The 21498-nt window shown below is 49.3% G+C and overlaps 1 protein-coding gene across 1 annotated transcript; it reads left to right on the plus strand.

Moving 5' to 3' along the window:
* Window positions 1-733: 733 nt before the first annotated feature.
* On the plus strand, window positions 734-10933 carry GASK1A (golgi associated kinase 1A; the record flags this gene model as incomplete). The annotated part of the gene is made up of 6 exons (XM_084208357.1): window positions 734-751; window positions 2380-2523; window positions 5462-6286; window positions 9713-9835; window positions 10084-10187; window positions 10723-10933. 6 exons carry the CDS (start codon window positions 734-736, stop codon window positions 10931-10933), a joined length of 1425 nt encoding a protein of 474 aa, XP_084064483.1.
* Between the last annotated feature and the right edge of the window lie 10565 nt (window positions 10934-21498).

Consider the following 21498-nt stretch of genomic DNA (forward strand, 5'->3'; position numbering starts at 1 on the left):
AGGTGGTGTGTTGGCATCATCCCTTTGAAGTCAGTGCTCAGACTGAACAGGGCCAACACTGTTTGATCCATTTATGCTGCCGCCAGAGTGCTGCCCTCTGCTAGTGCAAAGCATGCTTGTCTTGCACTTAGGCTATAAACGATCCCAGAAACTTTGCAGACTGTCCAAAATTTAGCAAAGTACAGCATGTTTTAAGGTTTCATCCTAGGCAATTTAACTCGGTCATTTTCTGGTTTGGTTTTGGACATGTTGGTGGGGAGGTTTGTGTGTCAGCTCTGAGGACTTTGCTGACTCTGCAGGGAAGGACCCAGCACCATGTGGTGACGTGTGACATTTCCATCTCCCCACCTACAGCTGACCCAGTGTTTGCTGTGACTCTGTTTCATAGGCTTTATGGGAGCAGTCCCCGTTCCCACCTTCTCAGTGCCTGGCTTGAGCTTCCCAAGCCACTTGTGTGGAAGTGGGGCTGGAGGAGCACCTTGAGCAGACGGGCATGGCCTACCTGCCACATCCCTGTCCTGGAGCCAAGCAGGGTGGTCTTCAGGGTGTGTGCAGAGTGCCAAAATGTAGTGGGGTCATGGTTCTCCCCTCTGGAAGGGCATTTTTGAGGGAAAAAAGCTTCATCTCTGGGGGAAAAAACCCAGACACAAAGCTGATGTGGGTCTGCTAGGAACTGCAGCCCTTTTGATGGATCATGAGGACAAATGAAGGGCTGTCTTATTCTTCATGCCCCATGGCCATGTGGGTGCAGGTGAGTGTTGGTGAAGCTGTCCCCATGCGCTAGGGGAACACAGCAGACCTGCCCTCCTGGGGAGCCACTCTGAGCCAGAGCTACCTTTGGGACTGGCAGCTATCATTTAATAGCAGTCTTTAAATTCGCACTCTGCCAGCCATCTATCTTCCCTGAGCAGGATAATATAGGAAGGCATTTATGCACTTGAATGATGGGCGACGGACGCTGCCAAGCACTTCCTTCTGCCCAGACTTGCCCGGTGCCACTCCGGGGATGAAGAGGTTTTGTCTCCTTCCATGTCCTCTGCATGCTTATAGGTCTCCAGCCCGCATGCCATGCCCTTAACAAACAAAGAAAACCTCCTGCACAATATGAAGGGGAAGAGGCTGATCCAGTCCCAGGTCTGATAGACGTGCCCACTCTCCCATTGCACCGGGAGCTGCTGTGAGCACCATGTGTGGGTGCAAGGCTCTGGAGACATTCCCAGAGTTGGGGGGCAGGCAGAGGAGGTTTCCCACTTGTTTTTCAAGCAGTCTTTGTTAGAGCTGGTCACGGCAGGCTGCACCTCCTGCTGCCCAGGCGGTTTTGCGGTTCAATGGGCGGGCAGCGAGCGCAGGGCTGGGAGGGTGAGCAGAGCCCTGTGTGCTGCACCCCCTCTGCAGAGTGCACCCCGCTCAGTGCGCACCCAGAGAAATGCACGGGCCTGCCTTTAACCTGATCATTGGCAGGTCCCCTTTGGCAAAGTCCTCTGAGCCTGGGACTCTAGGGCAGGCAGGTGGCCAAGAGTGACATGGCCATGGCTGAGCCATCCGGGCTCCTTTGGGCACCTCTTTGGGACAGTGGGATTTACTGCTGAAGGTGTCTTGCAGTGCCAGTGCAGGGGCAGGAGGACTCTTTTGCATGCCAGAGGAAAGCAGGAATCAATCCAGTTTTCAATGGCCACGTATTTCCGTGTCGTCTTTCTAGTCTCAGGGCTGTTTCTTACATTCTTGGATAATGAAGTTTGGGGTTTGTTTTTCTTTTCTTTCAAGCTCGACAAAGCCAATTTGACGCACTTTGAAAAGAAATTGAAAACAGGCTTCTCTGCTTCAAATTCTGCCAAGGTTCAAGTGTCCTGGGAATACAATGTCAAGGATAACCCTCCCCCACCTCACCCCCAACTAGACTTAGAAAGTTTTATCTCCTAGCATCAAAGCTGCACAGCTCTCTGTTGTGCCTTCAGAGCCTGGGCTGTGCTGTATGTCCCTCTGATGAGTGAGAATATATATTATTTACTTATTGGCATCCTGGAACAAGTAGTACCTCTCTTAAGCCTTTTTATGGATTTTGCCTGTTGGGAAAAGAACCTAATTTCTGGCAAAGACATGCTGTACTGTCAGTATGTCAGCCTGGCAAAGCAGAGCTGTACGTATGGTTTGCATTTTGGGCTGAATCAAAGCCACAGCTTAAACTGCAGCATTTTTTTACAGCATGGGCTCAGAGAAAGACTCTTTGGAAAAGTATTTACCCAGAGCTTGTAAATACAGTATTATTTCTGCAATGTTTTATCACCCAGGTTATTATTAAATTTGCAATATCAACTACCAGAAATAACAGAGAGACTGTACTTGCACCTTTTTTGTTTCTTTTTGTTGTTGATGTGGCAGGGAAACCCTGAAAAGCACTGGGGAAGGGAGCCTGCGCTGGCCCTTGCTCAACTTCACAGCCCAGGGTTTCGAGTTCAGGGTGGGAAAGCAATGGGGCTCCAACTTGTGATGCCCAAACCCAAGCTCACTGACAAGGAAGACAAAGTGGGTTTGGACAATAATGATTCCTTAACCACTTGGACTGTAAACTAACTTGACATTAGAAACCCAGCAATCGTTGCCATCCATTTGGCATACTCTGTTCTCTGGCTGTGGGTTGAAAAGAATTTTTCCTGCAGTGCTTTGAAGGTTCTCCACGTGGTTCCCACATGCATTCCTCCTCCAGGATACTGAAAGTTTTGGCAACAGGCTTTTTAGATACCCAGAGAAGGTATAAGCAACCAGAGGGTTATTATCAGCTGGATAACAAAAACAATCCCCCTGAAAATCCTCTGTGTTAAAGAAAAGGGTTACAGGGGTTTTGGTGAGAGTGGGATGGGCTGTGTCTCTCCAGAAGGGTGGGACATGGGAGGTGCTGGGAAAACATGCCCAGGAAAGCACAGATTGGGAAAGGACTTGGCTCGATGCAGATGGCAATACTGAGATTTACAGTTAGCCCTATCCTTTGGGATTGATGCCATAGATATCACTGCTGTTAATTCAGCATACTTTGAGGCCAGAGGAACAGACTGTGAGACACTTACAGTGATGATTAGAAAGGAATGTGGGCATCAGGATACCAGCACCAGCCCTTTATACGCCACAGAGTTACTTTACTGCGATTAAACTAGGATTTAGACATTGCACCTCCCCCAAACTCTTGCTCGGGAGGCCAGACATGGATTGCAGGTGTTTGGGAAAGAATGTGTGTCTCCACTCTGCAGAATTTGCTTGAAATCCGGGGCATGAAGGTTTTGAGTAGCTGAGCTTGGGTGTTGCCTGTGTCACTTGGTGTTGGCTGTGTTTCACAGCAAATCATTATTCCATTCAAGTGGGAGAGAGCTGGGATCACGACCAGCCTCTTGACAGAAGTCCTGCTGCCCCTCAGGGTGCCTAGGGGTGCTCATGCTCATCCCCTCCCCAGAGAGGCACCTACGACAATGATTTTAGCTATGTAGTTTGGTGCCTGGGACAGTTAATGCCAAGCCTTGAATAACCCTGATCTAGGACAGGACATCCCTCTCTGGACACCCTGAACTAGGTCCTTTCCACTCTGGGGAGAGATAAAGCAGAGGTCCCCTGGCAGGTCCCAAAGACCTGTACCAGGCAGCCCCAGGTTCCTGGCAGAGGCTGGTCTAAACCCTGTCTGAAAAAGAGCATTCAGCCCAGCAGATATACTTTGCTGCACTACATTGTGTTTCTGGGAGAGAAGCAATTAAGTGGGAGCTATAAAGCTGAATCACTCCAAGTGCACCATCAATAGCTCTTATAAACTGCATTAAATCTGCTCAGTCCTTGAAAGGGAGGCATGGAAGGAACACCCCTATGGCTGGGGCCAGTGAGCCAGTGCCTCCTCTTACCCACCTCAGCTGATGCAGTGTCTTTGCAAGGGATGTGGCTCTTCACCAGGGGGCTGCCTGAAGCAGTCTCCCCAAACTGAGGACGTGAAACCTGATGGATTTTAGGTCAGTGCTGTGTCAGCTCATAAGCTCATGCACTGGGGTTGCCTGGGGCAGCTGCTCATGGGGCAGGAGTTGTGCTGGTGGTGGGTCCCTGTGGTCACTGGGAGCCTGTGGTCCTAAAAGCCCCACAGCTGGAAAACCTTTTGCTTGCCCAGCTGCTTTCTGGAAGTAATTCTGGCTGCTGGCTCTCACCTCCCCAGCTTTTTAGCTCTTTTTTTCAAGCTTTTCATCTTATAAACAGTCACTTATCCCTTCTTTGGCAATATATTGTCCTGCTGTGGCTGCCATGGATATGCTTGTGCTTCCAAAATAAATAATTGGAAAAAAATGTATCCACTTGACCATCTCCTTGACTTCCAACATGGGTTTGAGCTGCTTGGAAATGCCTGTTGAAAGCAGAGAAATGGTGCCAAGGTGCTTTTTGTGGCTCCTGCCTCCTGAAGTGTGCGAGGCTGCCCAAACCCGAGTGAATGAGGCATGGGTGAAGCGTGGTCCAGGGACTGGATTGGCTTGGAGAATGTCTGCCATCTGCCAGGGATGGGGCTTCCACAGCTTATCTGAGCAACCTGTTCCAATGCCTCAACACTCTCACAGTGGAGAATTTTTTCCTAATATCTAACCTGAACCTCTCTTTCAGATTAAAGTCCTTTTCCCTTGTTCTGTCATTCCACATCCTTGTAAAAAATTCCTCTCCAGCTCTCTTGTGGGCACCTTTAGGCACAGGAAGGTGCTGTATGCTCTTCCCAGAGCCTTCTCTTTTCCAGTCTGAATGACCCTAGTTCTCTCAGCCTTTCTGCATGGAGAGGTGTTCCAGCCCACCAGGAGTTTGTGCCCTTTTGTTTAAAACATAGCCAGTCACAGGTCCTGACTGACACTTGGAGCCGCCTTGCTTTTGCTGGATACAGCGATGGGCAGAGCTCCAGAGGCCTTGTCTCAGCATACATGGAGATAGATAGCCACGTTATGGGTTCAGTGTGCAACTAGAATAGGAACCAGTGGCAGTGCCCAGAGTAAGGTCTGAAAAATAAAACCTCTTAGGAACTGGAAAGTGTTCACACCTAGAGAGGAATTTGCTCTAGTTTGTTTTTTTTTTTCCCCCTCTTCATTTCTTGAGTCTTTAAAGTGAAATATTTGACCATGACAAATTAATTGCCCATAAGGCCATCCTGTACCTCAGTGCTGCAGATATGGCAACCTCTGGGTGGGGAGTGAGCCCGTGCTCTGATTTGCTTCTGGAGGGACTGCAGCTAATTTCTGGCACAAACCATGGCACCAGCCATAACCCTGCTGCAGAGTGATAAGCTAGGGATAAGCAGCACGTCTGTCACCAGCCCCATCACATCCACGGTGGAACACCTCTTGCAGGGATCACACAAGCAGAGGGGCTGCTTCCCTGGAGCACGCCCTACCGAGGGCTCTGCCCGCAGTGACACTCCAGCAGTGTCATGCAGTGACATTATTCCCCCTTTCTGTCCCCGCAGGCCCAGCGACCCTGGCGAAGGGCGGGGATGAAGGCCCCGGCCCCGGCGGCGGTCGGGGCGCTGCTGGCCCTGGCCCTGCTGGCTCTTATCCACCTGCCCCCACCCCCGGAGCACTCCCTGCTCCCGCTGCCGGCCTCGGCCCCCCCAGGGCCCCCGAGGGAGGTGGCTGCCGCCCTGTCTGGAGGACAAGCCCACAGAAGAAGGCCCCCCATGTCCCGCACTCGCCTGCAGCAGGAGCGGGCCCCTGGCCGGGGCCGGAGGCGGCGGGGGCTGGAGAGGGACGCTGCCCCTTGGCTCTCTGCTGACGACCTCCAGAAGATGTGGCTGCTGTCCCGCGGGCAGGTGATCTCCAAAACCCGCATCCCTGCCCACGGGCAAATCATGCGAGTCGGGCTGCGTGCCGTCGGGGATGCCGAGGGAGATGCCGAGGGGGATGCCTTGCCAGCCGGCTCGGAAGGAGACTGCCGGGATGGGCGCTGCGGGCTCATCAAGCGCCCCGGGGACCTGTACGAGGTGCTGGCCTTCCACCTGGACAGGGTGCTGGGGCTGAACCGCAGCCTGCCCGCCGTGGCCCGGCGCTTCAGCAGCCGCCTCCTGCCCTACAGCTACACCGACGGCGCCCTGCGGCCCATCATCTGGTGGGCTCCTGACCTGCAGCACCTGGAGGACGCCAACAATGACCAGAACTCCTGTGCCCTGGGATGGCTGCAGTACCAGGAGATGCTGCAGTGCCACAGACCGATGCCGGTGGCCAGGGACGCTCCCTGCTCCAGCATCCCACACAGCGAGTGGAGCCGCCTGGCCCTCTTTGACTTTCTTCTCCAGGTAGGGCTGTGGTGGCTGAGGCCACCTGTCCCATCAGCTGTGGCACCCGGGTTCCCTGCACTTGCACCTCTATTGTCTGACCATGGTCTCCTTCTGCTCTGCGGGGTCACATAAGATGTGGTTTCTTGGGATGTATTTTCACTCTTCAGCTGATGGGGAGCAGCAGAACTTGGTGCAGAAGCGCTGTGGCCTGAGTTTGGCCCATGTTTGGCCCTTGCCAGGCAGGTTGTGGTGAGTCTGTCCTCATGTGGGAGAGCTTTCTGCTTTTTATTTTGTGCTGGCAGAGGCTTGGAACATCCCTAGGGGCATCCCTAGGGCACCCCTAGGGATAAGCAGCACGTCTGTCACCAGCCCCATCACATCCAAACTCAGGGATGTGCTGCTGGCATTGGAAATAAGGAGCCATGCCTTGGACAGCACTGCCTTCCTCCTCCTCAGCATTAATAGCACTTAATCTTCTGTCTGGAAAATCAATCCCTGCCGCTACGAGGGATTACAACAGTATCCCAGAGAGTTATCAGGTCTTGGAGGGCAGCTGTGAGGAGGCAAAAGTGATTTCTGTGGAGAAAAAGAAAGCCTGTTTAGGCACCTGGGGGCTGGTTATCAGACAAGAGAAAACTGCCTGAAAGGACAAGTATTAATACAAATAAAAAAGGGAAGAAAGAAAAAAAACCCTCAAACTACTAAAATATGTTTTCCTTACTCTTTTTCTTTTTTTACAACTCTGGCTGGCAGAGGTGCAGCTGTTCTGGCTCGACTTGAAAATATTTTAGCTGAAACAACTAGAGAAATGAGAAGATTAACCAATCCCCTTCCCTTCCCCAGGCCGAAATACTGCTGAGTGCAGTGGAAAGGGTGAGACTGCAGGAGAAAATATCTAGTTCTAAGGAGAGCTCCTCCTCAAGGGCTGAAGCAGTGCAATGATAATGTCAAGGGCAATCCACACGTTCTCCTCAATAATTCTAATGGAATCCTCCCATGCAGAGCAAGTCACAAAAAGGCAAAGAGGGTATTAAAGAAGTGGAGTAGCATCTTTCAGAAATGGCTTTAGCATCTCCCACCCTTGCTGGGGACGGAGAAGTTGGTGGCATTTGAGCCCTGTTGTACATTAGCATTGAAATCTTGGTAGTTTTCTTAAATTTCTCTTAAAATTTGGCTTCTTCTATGTTAATTTCTCTTGTTATTTGCCATAAGGGAACCCCCCACTATGTACAAAGTTTTAGTGGGGACAAAATGCCAAGCCTGGTAGAAAAGGGGCAGCTGCTGATAGCTTTGTCCTGCACTTGAAGATAGCCAAAACCAAATCAATTCTGCAGCCACATCCCTGCCCTGGGACATCCTCTTCCCAGCCAGGGGGAGAACAAGGAAAATTTCCCTAGGGGAAGCCATCCCAGGCTCAATGATAACTGGAAAAACCTGTCAAGTGCAAGGGGATGCCCCAGGATGGGCATAAGAGGGGCTGAAGGTGAGCTTCTGGTAGTGTTTGAGCTTGGATGGGAGAGGCAAGGCTCATGTATTTGTGTCTTAGCAATAATACCAAAATTCCCATGAATTAGAGCTGTTTAGGCTCTGGAAAGAAGAAATTAATACCAAAAAATCAGGGGAGGCCCAGGGGAGGGAGGGCTTGTCAGCATGTCAGGGCACTCCCAGCATCTCCACAGCCATCTGGTCCCTCTCCTGGGCTCCACTTGGACACCAGATCTGGCTCCACCTCACACCTCACACCAATCACCAGTTCAGCACCAACCCACCTTGGTTTCACAGGTGCTCGTGGGCGGGCGAGGGGAGTGCTGAGCCTATTTAATGTCTCTGTAAGTTCTCTCAGGTTGTCTTCACCTTCTGTGCAGCCTGCAAAACAACATAGCAGGTGAGAGAAACTGGCGTGCTGAGCTCTCCAGCAGGCAGAGCGAGGAGATGCAAGGAGGAAATGTGATATTTCTTCTGTTTCCATGTGTTTTGTGACAAGAGGCTCGAGCACTTTTTCACCGGAGTGTCTCCCAGTGGAGAAATACTGACCTGAGTTCTTCATTAAACCTCAGAAAACAGAGAGGTTTGAGAGGCTCCAGTGTGGGATTAATCCTTCTTTTCAAAGGGTTATGAATGGAATGGCCGTGGAGATCACAATTTGTGTTTCCCTGCAGCATCTTCTCCAGTGCTTGGTCAGTGTTTGGGTTCAGAGTGAATGCTGTGTCAAAGCACAGCCTGTAATTGGTAACTTGTGCTAATTACCAGGGCAAAGGGAATAGGCAGTCTCTGTGGGTCCCTTGGCTTCTCTCTCGTTGTCACCTGCAGATCCCTTCTGGATCACCTGAGAGCTGCTCCAGCCCTCCCTGTGGCTCCAGGAGCCTCTCTGCACCCCGAGCCCTGCCTCCTGGGCTGGCACCAGCAATGCTAAGCAAATCAGTCTGTCGGGCACTTCCATGCTGCAACCAGAAAATATATTTATTTTGTACTTTATACATATTTTTATATATTTCAAATATATTTCAAGGAGCATATATATACATGGGATTTTTTTGTAAACAGGCCTTGAGATCAGGAGGAGGTGAGGCAGTTCCCCTACAGGGTCATGTCAACACACAGCCTTGGGGAGGTCTGTTCACAGCCAAGGTCCTGTCTGCACCACAAATCACCCCAGAGGATGTACCAACTGCTTCTGACAAAGCTGAGGAAGCTCCATAAATACTGAGGCCAGGTCTGGCAGAGATTGCTGTCTTTTAAAAGCCCTTCGTTCCTCCAAGGGTGTGGTTGAAACACTGGAAGTTGTCAAGCAGCTCCAGGGTTTCTGCAGAGAACCGGGATGGGAAGCAGGAGGTTTGACAGCCTGGACAACATGGAGCCTTAGCAGCACCTGCAAATGATTAAACACAAATGTAGCTGAAACAAGTCACTGTGGCCCAACTTAAATGTCAGGCATGCTCTGCGTATGCACAGACCACTTTTTCCCTTGCCGATACTTTTCCATTCATCTTTCCATTGAGAACTGCTCCGGTTACCTTAGGGATGGATGAAAGGTTGCATATGTGACAGGAACCAGATCAAACCGTCACACTGAGCACCAGGACTTGGAAAAATAAATTATTTTTGAGGTTATAGACTCTAGGTTTCCTAGGGTGCTTTGTTGGTCTTTTTTATTCATTCATCATCGTGTACGTCTTCATTTCAGCTGGAAGCACAACCCCTTCATTCTGTGCAGATACAGAATGTGGAGGTACCAAGTGTCCAAACTCCGTCAGAAAGGCCTGTCACCATCACCTTCGTCATCACCTTCTTCATGCCAAAGGGGTTTTGCATGTGTGCTTCCGTTCCTCTCACTCACCACTGTGTGCAGCTTTTCCATTGCACGTCTCCTGAGGACCCCTAGAAATGTTTCATTTTCCTCTGTACAAGAACAACTCAGTTAAGATCCCCAAATGTCTCCTGCAGGTTCATGACCGCCTGGACCGCTACTGCTGTGGGTTTCAGCCTGATCCCTCTGAGCCCTGCGTGGAGGAGATGCTCCATGAGAAGTGCCGGAATCCAGCAGAGCTGGTCCTGGTCCACATCCTGGTAGGTCTCCCTGCTGTTCAAGGGCTGCTCTGGGGCTAACATGGAGGTGCCTGGGAGGTACTTGCAGGGCTGAGGTGGTAGCAAAGGGAATGTAGGTCTGCCCAGGCATGGAGGGACATAGACATTGGCATCTGCTTTCCCCCAAATACTCTCAGGCTTTCTCACTGCATTAAGAAGCAGCCTAAACCCCCACACTGCAGTGGGTGACGCTGCAGTGGATGAAATTCTCCTTGTCATCCTGCTGGCAGGTCCGGAGGAGCGCGCCGTCCCGCCTGGTGTTCATCGACAATGCGGGCAGGCCACAGCACCCTGAGGAGAAGCTCAACTTCAGGCTCCTGCAAGGCATAGACAGGTAGGAATGTGCACGTGCTGAGCAAGGGCTGAGCTGGCACACAGGGGATGTCCAGCAGCCCTGTGTGTGCTCACCTTCTTGCTGCTTCTGGCCTCCCTGATGGGGCATCCTTCTGAATGGGGATGGATGTTCTGGATGTCCCCAGAGCAGGGTGGGTGGCTAGGCTCTCAAAAACATCCCACGTGCCCCTGCCCTGAAACTAACTCTTTGTTCTACTCTGGGTGGCTGATGGCAGGCTCCAAACCCTATTTCCCATCTTTAATTGGCAGCTGCACAAAAATAATGAATAATCAGGTATTTCAGCATTTCTTGCACCATTGCCCATGAGGCATTTTGGCATGCTAGGGGCCTCTTGATTTGGAATTTGTTTGGGTCTGATGGAGCTATCCTGCATTCTCCCTATGGGTAAAGTTTTAAGCAGAAGGCTCCTCGTCCTGTGTGAGCATTTCCTCTTGAAGCATTGTTGCTCCAGTGCCCCGCTGCTTAGCCTTCCCTGGATAACCCCTTCTCTCCCTGTCTCTGCTCCTCCCTGCAGCTTCCCAGCAGCGGCCGTGGCCACGCTGCGGTCAGGCAGATTGCAGAGCCTGCTGCTGCAGTCCCTGCGCCTGGACCGGGAGCTCTGGGAGAGCCAGGGGGGCGCCGAGGGGCTGAGGCCCCTGCTCCAGACCATTGACAAGCGGGCACAGATCCTGCTCCACCACATCCAGGAGCACAACCTGACGGTGTTCGAGGACTCGCCGCGCTGAGCCGCCCTCGGGCTGGCTCACGGTGCCTGCCTTGCACGTCCCAGCAGCCTTGGATCTGCCTCGTGCCCTCAGCATGGACGTTATGAAGCTCCACACTGGTGCTTGGCTCTTCACAAGGTGTTTCCCCTCACCTTGTAGGATGACCTGGAGAAACAGATGGAACCACAGGGAGTAGGAAACATGGGGAGGAGATGTCTCCTAAGACAACCCACAACTGCTTGGGAAAGGCAAGTCATCAGGTTATGGTCTCAGTATGGATTTTCAAAGGGAGGGCACATCCGTGAGGTTTTTTGAGTGCCTTTACTCACACACACAGAAACAGACAAACAGCAATTATGAAAATGGAGTCTTGGACAGTTGAACAGCTGACAGGGACCCTGGAAAGAGTTAAAGAAGCAGCGGAAGAAGTCACTGGCAGTCTTTCCATGGCTTTTTGATGATGCCTTCGCTATTTCCAAAACATCACAGACAGAGAGGCAGGGGGAAAGCAGAGGGGAACTTTCTCAATGGATTAAACAAAGACAAGACACTAGAGCTGAGCTCGGCCTTTCCCCCTGCAGAAGAGGTGACGTGTGCCTGGGAAACTGTGAGCCGCTGCCTGGAGCTGAGACTAGGCAGGACCTTGAAGCTCAGCAGCACTGGGTAGCAGCTGCCCTCACATAGCCCGTGGTACCATCCCCAGGGAGAGCCACATGCTGTGTGCCATGTGCCATGGTCCATGCACACGCCCTGGTGGGCCTGGGCTGCTGCCAATGTTCTCAATGTCGGATTTGAAGATTTAAATCTCTCGTTTGCTCTTTGTCTTCACTGTCAGGGGATTAAAGGCAAAACTACCCCACTTCTGAAAAGCACTCCTGGCTGCTATCTTGGGCATGACGGCATGTAACTCTTCCCCAGGCTTGCAGAAATATGTTTTAACAAAAATGCCAAGCTATTTTAGCAGAAGGCAGTCGAGTGCAAAATGCTTTCTGAGCACGCTGGCACCTCCGGCAGAGCCCATCCTGTTCCTGTCACCCCTCAGGCTCTTTCCCAGCAGCCCATTCTGATGAAGCACAGCAGCATCCCAGCTGGGCAGGTCCTCAAGTGTCAGGGCTGAGAGATAATTCAAAATCAAAATGAACTGGAGGAAAAGAGATGCAGGGATGGGCTCCATCATTCCCCACAGTGTGTTTCCTAGCTGAGGCATGCAGTCAGTGTTTGCCTGGAGCAGTCAGTTGGCCTGTGGGTTTATGGTTTGCCACCAGAAGGCTTTTTAAAGGCCTCCATTTCTCCAGTGCTACAGACAGACCATCCATTGCTTCAGGTACTCCAATTCACTTGTGCCTTTGGAAAGTCTCAGTGAGACTGGCATTGGCATCCAGCTGCACCATGGTACAGCTGTCCCATTGCAATAGGTTTGGAGAACACAGCCACCATGCAATGGGAGAGGAAAAGCTGGGTGCGGATACCTTCCCTGCTCCATCCTTCTCAGCACTATGTCAGTTTGAGGAGATGCTTTAACACCCATGCTGATAAGCACAGGCAATTGCCTTATTTCCCCTTTTCCCTCTTGCTGAAGAGAGGGTGAAGCAAGATGTGGGTGACATGAATCAACAAGCAAGCACAAGTGCTCTCAGGAAGCATCAGCACTCAGCATCACAGGCACAGCAGCATGCAAAGTGCCATCAGCTTGTTCCTGGAGTCCTGCCCTCCAATTAGCCAGGGAGGGCCTTTCCCCCAGTACTCTCTCCACCCTGTGAATTATCACTCTATTTGCTGTGCCATGAGATGGATGACAGTCATGGAAGCCCTGCTAAAGCCTGAATCATGAGGATTTATTACTGGGAGGTGAGCTTAGCTTGTGAGCTTGAAAGAGAACAAAATAACTCATCCTGGGTCCTATGAAAAGCCAGGCGTGGCTGTGTAGGAGTAAAGGATACTAAATTTAACAAAATTAAATTCAAAAAATATGCTGGGAAAAAACGTGAGGTAATAAGAGCATTAGTTACAATGTACAGCATCAGTCAGAGTCTTGCTTTATCTCACTGAAGTGAGAAATTTCATCAAAGGAGAGGTTTTCATCCATGTAAGCCAAGTTCTCAGCAAGAATCAAGAGACAGGTGGGGCTCTGTGCTGTGGACATTGCTGAGCTGGACCAGCAGCTTTTGCCTTGCCTCTGGTTGCATCTGCTCTACCTTAACATTGCACAAGGTAGTGGGGTTTTTTTGCATTTCTTTAGTTGTAATGTGAGTTTGCTGGCTAAACTCATGTGGGAACATCTGTAAGCAGTTATACATGCGAATAAAAATCCCTCATGATTTAATAAAGAGCCATGTATGGATAAATGAGAGAAGCAAAAGCCAAGATCTTGCTGAGATTGATCATTAATCTTCTTGAATTAGTCCATTTTTCCATGAGCTTGCCTATGTAACCAGCACAGGCTCTGAACTGCAGTCATGGCTGTTCAGAAGGATTCTGTGCCCTGCTTGTGTCAGCCTTTACCCTGTCATGTTGGGTTCAGTTTGCTCCAGCTATCAGCGTGTATTTCCTATGGCAAACTTACTGTTATGGTTGTAGCTACTTCATAGTTGGAAATATTCCTGTGGGGCCATGCTTGACAAACTAGATTTCATCTGAGCAGGGATGCTGTTCTACCAGATTTTACTGCACATCATCACAGATCGTGTTGGGGTGCAGTCTCAAAAAAAAGTGATCCAAGCTGGCTGCAGGACGGCTGTTTTTAAGAAGGCAGCAGCAGCTAAGCAAGGGAAAAGCCAGTGGAGAGGCAAGAGCTCCTTGACAGGGGGGATCCCTGCAGCACTCTCCTGCTCATGCTTGGCACCTTGGAATGTGCTTGGAGCAGCATTTGGGAGCACGGGCACAGACCTCCACGGAGCTCCACTGGGAGGGAACTGCTTCACCCCGCAGTGATCCAAGCAACACGAGCCGTGTTTCACAGCTCTCTGGCTGTGCACAGCCTTTCAGCTGGCAGGAAATAGGGCTGGGGGTGGGAAGGCAGGGCCAGATTGGCTCCAACCTGCCGAGCACACGCACTCACATGTGCAGACATGCACCGTGTCACTGCTCCTGTTCAGCCTGATCTTAGCCCCCAAAGCTGGTGATCCCTGGCACCTCCAGCAGCCGCTCCAGTGCTTTGCTGGCCTCACCCTCCGTAAACTAAATGCCCATTTGCTGTACTTAAGGGCCATTCCTTGAGCTGGATGCAGGACACCAGGTAGTCTTTTCTGCAGCCCTGTGTGGACCTCACAGAGCAGCCCCAGCACCCACTGAGCCCACCCAGTGGCTAGGGGTGACCCGAGTGGGGTGGCACTTGGGGGTGAGATGATGACCCACCCTTGTGCTCCCTTCCCCTTAAGGGTGGGTTGTCACAGGTGACACTCAGAGTCCCCACAGGGTGCTCTGCAAAACCCACCCAAGCATCCTCGTGCTGCACAGGGAAGCGTGGGCTGACTGCTGCCTGAAAGGCACGAGCTAGCAAGTAAATCCAAATTCATTGTTAAATCTCTGTATATAAAAATAATCTAGCTTTTAGAAAGCAATTTATTTATTCTTTCAGAACTCACTTAAATATTTATGCAAAAAAGGGGGAAAAAAGCCTGCTCTGACATAGGATTATTGTTGTAGCAATGGTCTTTGAGATTAATGGAAGTAAATTAGCCTGATGTTTTATTTACATCCAGAAAAGCAATAGATAAACTCTCCTTGTGATGGATTTTCTTCATTAGCTGGGCGAACGCCTAAGGTACAGCTCTTGACATTGTTTCTTCCATGCAGTTAGACAAACAGTTTATCAAAAGAGTATAAAATTGTCAGGAAAAGGAGCAGATTAATGGCCAGTAAAGTGAAGATCATTGAATTTATGATATAAGTAGCAGTATCACTGGAGCTCAAGAAATGGCTTATTAGATAAGCACCATGTACACGCACAGGGAAGGGCTGAGCCCCCCCGGATCTGCCACATTGTCGGCAGCTGCTTCCCAAATCCCAGTGGGGTGGTGTCCACACTGAAGCTTCACCTCCCTCCTCCTTCCCTCCCTTTAGGTTTGGGTTTATTCTGTAACTCTCTCATACAATTTCCTCTCAATTAAAATCCCTTAAGATTTCAGAAATGATAACTTTTTCTTCATGTCTGTACTGATGCAACCATTTCTGCAATGTATTTTGGCAATTTTGGCTGCTTTTTACACCAGGGATAATCATGCCTATATCAGCAACAATGATGTACAGGTCTTATGATTATTTGTAAAAAATCCCCCAGCATTAGCTTATGGATCCCATATGGCTCCTGCAGCAATTACCACTGCAAAGATAATTACCTGCCAGATAAGGCAAATGGAAGAAAGGAGACAGAGAACCTGGGAGAAGCTAAACATTCCTGGGGATGGCAAAGGGGCTGTGTTTCAGGTTCCCGAGGTCTCTGCTCTGCCAGACATGGGCTCAGGTTTTCAAGCTTCAGAAGAGGGATTTCGGGTACATTGATGACTAAAAACCGTGAATTTTAACTGGGGCCATGAATCTTGGTGTCCGAGTGCTGTCTCCAGCAGGTGGCATTGGCTCGACAGGCTGTCTTTTCCCAGGGCTTGCCAAGAGCATCTTACAAGTTTCATCTCTGGACTGGCAGATTTCAGGCTGCTAAAGCATCATTAAGTCCCTAATTCCTTTGCAGCCTAATCTGCCCAGCTGTACTTTATATCTCTTCACCAGCACCACCTTTTCTCCCCCCATTTCTCTCTTTCCTACAAAAGTCTAGATTTAGGGAAGCGGAGTGTGATGTTGCGAACAAGAGAGAGCAAGTGGCTGCTTGAAGAATGAAATGCCACAGCACCCAGGGCTCTTCCCACCCTAGTGTGCACCCAAATGTGGACCCAGGTGCACAGCAGCCACAGGATTTTTGGATTGAAGATCTCAAATGGTCGTCAAGTCCAGGAGATTTCCCCTAGAGCCGTTTTGGATAGCTGCTGCTTTGGTAGGATTGTCTCTGTTCCAGAGAACTTGTAAAGTTCAGGACATTTTGAATGGGCCCTGCAGCTGTCCCTGGGGTGGATTTTAAAAGGATAAATCTCCCAGAGCTGTGTGCATCCAACTGGCAGATAACACAAACCCAGCCATGCTCTGGGGCTTTGAAATGCACTGGTTTGTAACCAAGGCAAACCAAAGATGGGAACAACCTCTCCCAAACAGGAGTAATTTTCTACCCCCAGACTATCACCATGGGGTCCTTGGGAATTTCCCTGGGTTTTTGCTTCACTCCTGACTGAAGGACCTGCCTCACATTTCCTCCTCTTCTAAGCTGAGCCAGTTTTTATTCCCTTGGGCCACACCCAGCATCACTAGAGATGCTGACTCCATGGTGCTGCTGGTCAGGCTCTCAGCAGGTGTGGTACCACCTCTTCCAGTCCTGCTTTTTGAGTGAATTTTGCTCCCTTGGATTGAATGTTTGGCTGTATCCAAGCAGGGATGTAGCTTTTATTGAGGATGAGGTGAGTGGAAAGAGTGGTGCAGGCTACACTGTAAATGTTGCTGTATTTTTGCATGTATTTGTTTTTAATTTCCCATTCTGGGCATCTGGGAAAGCTTGGAGTAAGCAAAGCGTGTTACAACCCAGGGCTCTTTATGTACATAAACAATTGGAGGCTTATTGCCTTGACCTTCCCTGAAACAAGTTCTTGGCTCCTCTGAGTTAAATCTTGGGGAAAAAAAGGGATCTAATAAGCTGAGCTGCAGATTTGGGCTTCTAGGAAGCACATCTAGGTGCCAGCAAGATACCAGGAGGCTGAGATTTGCCACAACTGGGACAAATCTTTTTGAATGGCTTTTGTTCAGTTCACCAGGGTCTGCCAGCTCTGCTCCTTGCCAACAGTAAATAGTCTGGAAGCAGGGAATTGGTGATTATATTAAATTTAAGGCAATTCAGCATGGTTTTACTTGATTTGGAGTGTGGGGGAGAGGTGGCACAACATCTACGCACAGAATGGACAGGTTCGGTCAGACACTTTATTGTCTGAGCATGAAACATTGCATCACATGGAAAGAGCCATAATAGGTGTTCAAGAAGAGTTCATCCTGCCCATTTGAGTACAGGTGTGAACTAAGAGGGCAGAGATCAAAGGCTTCCACTGAAGGCCAAAGCAATTTGCTGAGGAGCTAAACTGGAGGGGTAAGTGCCCTTATGGGGGCATCAAATCACCTTCAGCCTCTTCCTTGCCTTTAGTTTTACTCCTCTTCCAGAAACAGGACACAACCAAGGTGGGGAAGATAATCTCTACTTCAGCTTGGCCTTTTCAAGCCTTTTCAAGCCTGATCACAGTTCAAGAGGTGGGGGAAAAAAGCTCTGAAAAGGCACAGCTGTGCTTCTGTGGTGACAGCCCCTGGGTGGGCAATGTGGCTTCACATCCTGGGGCTTTGCTCCAGCCTGGCCCCAGGCTGTGCAGAGGGAAACCCTGCTCAGTCCTTCCCTGCCTCTCCCTCCTGGTGATGCTTTTGCACTCACCCTTCTAAAAGATCTCATCTTTCTGAGGCATTTTGATTGCTTTAGGTAGACACTGCCTTCTTTGCCTGCAGCGTTATCCCTTCCCTTCCCCTGCTTGCTGGAACTGCCTCTTCCATGCTCCACAAGGCACTGTCCTCTGTTTTAATTGCTTTTGCCCACCTCCTGGCTTGCCCTCACAGTAGCTTTAGGGGATGTGGAGCAGGGGAAGGGCTTGGAAACAGGGAACATTTGGATGCTGAGAGGCAGAGGAAGGAGGGTAGGCAGGTACCTTGCTGGCTTGGTGGGAGCAGATGTGTCAGTGCAGGCACCTGCATGGATATGGACAATAATTTCTCTGTCTTTGCAGAGCTATGGCCTTGAAGTTTGCATCTTTTATTCTGTAGGGACCATTGACTGCAGAAAACAGATGCCATCTGTCCACCGTGCCTTGTAAATCAGATTTTAATCATCTCAGGGAGAGCTCTGTCTCCAGCTGAGTGCTGCAAACCCAGTCTGCAGGAGTTACTCTGCAAAATTTACATTTCTGAGATAGGTTACTGATTAGGGCTCCAGCTTCATACCAGGGAGTCTGAAATCCAATTTCTTCCCCTCTCACAGATTTCCTTGCTGTGGGTGGAAAATAGCTTAGGCCAGGCCTGAATTGATCAGGTAAGTGCAGGTCTGTTTCTCACCTCCCAGCTGACCTCCCTCCCCAGCACGCTGACTCTGCAGCATAGCTGCATCCAGAGTGGGCAGAGAGGCTCCCATCATGAAGCACACCCCTGAGTTAGGAACAAGAGAGGCACCTCCAACATCCAGTTTTGCTCCATGAAAACTGAAGCCACAGATTTTAGAGGTGCTGGTGTTGGAGTTGCTGTCTCCTTCAGCAGTGCCTGATTCCCAGCAGCTACAGGCTTGCCTGGGGGATAACATGTTTGTTCCAAGGGCTGCTGCACTAGGTTGCAGTGGGCAGTGAGGGAAATGGCACAAGCTCTGACTCTGGTCTTGTACAGCCCTTACACAGGTCTGTAAGGCAAACTGTGTGTTCCTACAACAATAAAAGTGCTCTGTCGAGGATGGTCACAAGCACAGGTGAACTGTCCTTGTCCCTTTTTTCAAATCATTATATATTGCAAAATCATTGCAGGTATTGCAGGGAGGATGCCAAGCAACCTCTTTGTGAATAAAGAATCAATAATTTGTTTTCTTCTTCCTTATATGAAAACAATACCATAAAATCATGTTGGTTTATTAAAAAGGCAATACTCTCTGAGCACAAATGGCAAGGCTGATCACAGCCTGCCTGTCCTTGGGGAGATACAGCTCTTTTGTGCACAGTCTCTGTGGACTTATTTTACAAAAAAGAGCTTAACAAAGCCTCTAAAAACATAGTTATTTATTAGTTGGCATTGCCAAATTTTGACCCTGAGGAACTCGCAGGGGCAGAGCAGATGGAGCCCAGCATTACCTGCTGGAAGCTTTGAAACTAATCTCTGCCCCTTCTCCTCCATCCTCAAAAAAGAGATTTGCCAGGCAGGATGGCTCCTCACAGCTGTCCCAGGTCACTCATCTCTGCCATTTTACACAGAAGCAGTGCATCCTCCCAGGCTGTGTACCACCACATCACAAGAGGGTGGTTACAGCAGTCATATCCTGGGACGAGTCAAGTCCTGTCAGCCCATCAAACCCCAAATCTAATGGTTATAATGATGCTACCATTAATTTTTGGAATGTGATGCCATTAGAGTTTAAGCTCTTGCAAGGCTGCAGGAGAAGAAAGGTGCCTCCCGTCAGCAGCTTCTGACACGGTGCAGAAGCAAACCTGCCTCCTTGCTTCACATGAGTTGGGGCAGCCATCATTCATTTTGCACAAAACCTTTTTTCCCCCACCTCTGCAGTGCAGAGGAGATTGCAGCTGGGCCACACATTGAGGAACTGGGTTGTGCCCTGGGATGAGGGCACAAAGTCATCATGGCTTGCGTGGAAACCATTCAAAGGGGAATCAGTAAAGGAAATGCCCCCTTGTCCCCACCTTCCTGCCCCTTACACACCCCCAGGGAGTTGTTCTGTATGAAATCTCCATGGAGGTGCTTTGGCTGCAGCTCTCTAAAGGTTTGGGAAGGGCTCATGAGGCTGGTGTGAGGTGTCTGATGAGCAAATTCTGGAAATAAGGGCATCAAAGCTTATTTGTGAAAATGGGCTAATAAGGGGTAGTGTGGTACCCAGCTAATAGGGAGAGCCCAGGCTCCACTGCATAAGCCCCCCCACAGTTCTGGGATTCATTTTAATCAGCACTTAGATAGGAAGAGAAAATATTCCCCATCTTTTTTCATTAAAGATTAAATAATTCATTCAGCCAACACCCTAATGAGGCACCAACAGACATGTAATGAATAAATATTTTAAAAACAGTTAACTTAAACATTAAAAAACACCCCCATCTCTGTTGTGTAGGTAGTGTTTGGGGAACTAGGCTGGAGTGGGTAGGAGGTGGAACAGCCCCTTTCCAGAAGAGCAAAGGAGACTGCAGATTAAACCAATTCTTGAGCTGGTTTCTAATGAGCCTGCTGTATCTTTTCCAGGTGAATCAAATAAATGAAAATCATTGGGCAAAACAAATATTTCCATTCAAGTCCTGTTGTCTTCCTATTCCCTAATCTTCCCTCCAAATCCTTATTCCTGACCCAGATGCTCAGCCCAGTCTCAGTCATGAGGATGCTGGGACTAAGGGGTCACACCTATTTCCAGGTGAGACTGTGTTGTCCAGAGGATGTTGGAACCATCACTTTACTGGTGGTTCACCACCTCCCTGGAGCCCAGGGAGCCCTCACCAAGGCTGGCTTTGTCCTACATCCCTCCAAGAGACCCTGCACTTGTGGTCCTTCTCACAAGCACCAAGATTTCTCCTTTCTTTCTTCCTCTGCAAAGGAAGAGAAGTTAAATATTAAATCCCGCTGAGAAATTAAAAAATCATAGGTCTCTTGAGACACAAATACAGCTAAAGCCAACTGCACGAGCAGGGAAACAGATTTTCTACATGTTGGGGGAAGTTTGGCAGATAGGAAAATATTTCTCAGCTGAACACTCTCCCTCTGGTTTGAATTAATAGCTTGGGTCCAACTTCACTACTCCCATAACAAATAAATCTTAAACCATAACCAGCCTGAGAGAAGAAGTAACTGCTGGATATCTTTTCAATGCTGTATTTTGTTCCTCTGTAAAGCATTCCTCTTATGAAAGCTCTCTGGCTCTTCACAGCTTATTTTCCTTGGATTTTATAGAGATGTTGGCACCAAACACATGCACACAACTGAGGTTCCAGGTGGCAACATACACAAGATACATGTGGCAAAAAGTCCAAGGCAAGATGTTCCCAGCAAAACAATGTTTGATTTACTGCTTGTGAATGATCCATGAGGAGATCCAGACTTTTTTTTTTTACATATTCAGCTATAAGTCAAAATTATTTGATGCTCTGTAAGATCCCTCCACCAGTGTCCACAACCCTTCTGCAATACCCTGTCACAGGCTTCTCCTGCCCAAGGGGATGGAGGTTTGCATGGCTTTTTTCCCCATGGTTTTAGAATCTTCTGCAGCTGCAGAGAGCACCCTACACTGAGATTAATTCACCATTGTGTTGGAGCACTGGGGGAAGTTATGAAACAAGAATTCAATGTATCATTTGTACTTCTCTTAAACTAATAAACATTAGATGTTCCCTTCATAGGTAAAGGAACAGTTAATAAAACACTCACACTCACAAGCTCTGTCTTTCAACCCCAATAAAATCTCAGCCAGATGCCAAAGAAATCCTTAAACCCAAGCATTGAACTCGATGTTGGAACGTCAGCCCCCAAACGTGAGAGGAAAATGTCCATTTCCTCAATGTGCCTGGGAAGATGTGACAGAGTTTGAAGGGCTTAATCTTTCACTTTTGCTATCAGGTAGAACAAAATATTTCACATTAAACCTGATAGTCATAAATTAGGTCTTTGAATGCCTGCAGAGAAGTCTTCGAGCAGTTCTCAGCTCCAGATGTGGAATGAGTTTGGACAGACTTTTATGTCCATTTTAGCAAAACAGGTTATACTCCACA

Source organism: Fringilla coelebs (genome assembly GCF_963513975.1).
Source record: "Fringilla coelebs genome assembly, chromosome: 1".
NCBI classification, from domain to species: Eukaryota; Metazoa; Chordata; class Aves; order Passeriformes; family Fringillidae; genus Fringilla; species Fringilla coelebs.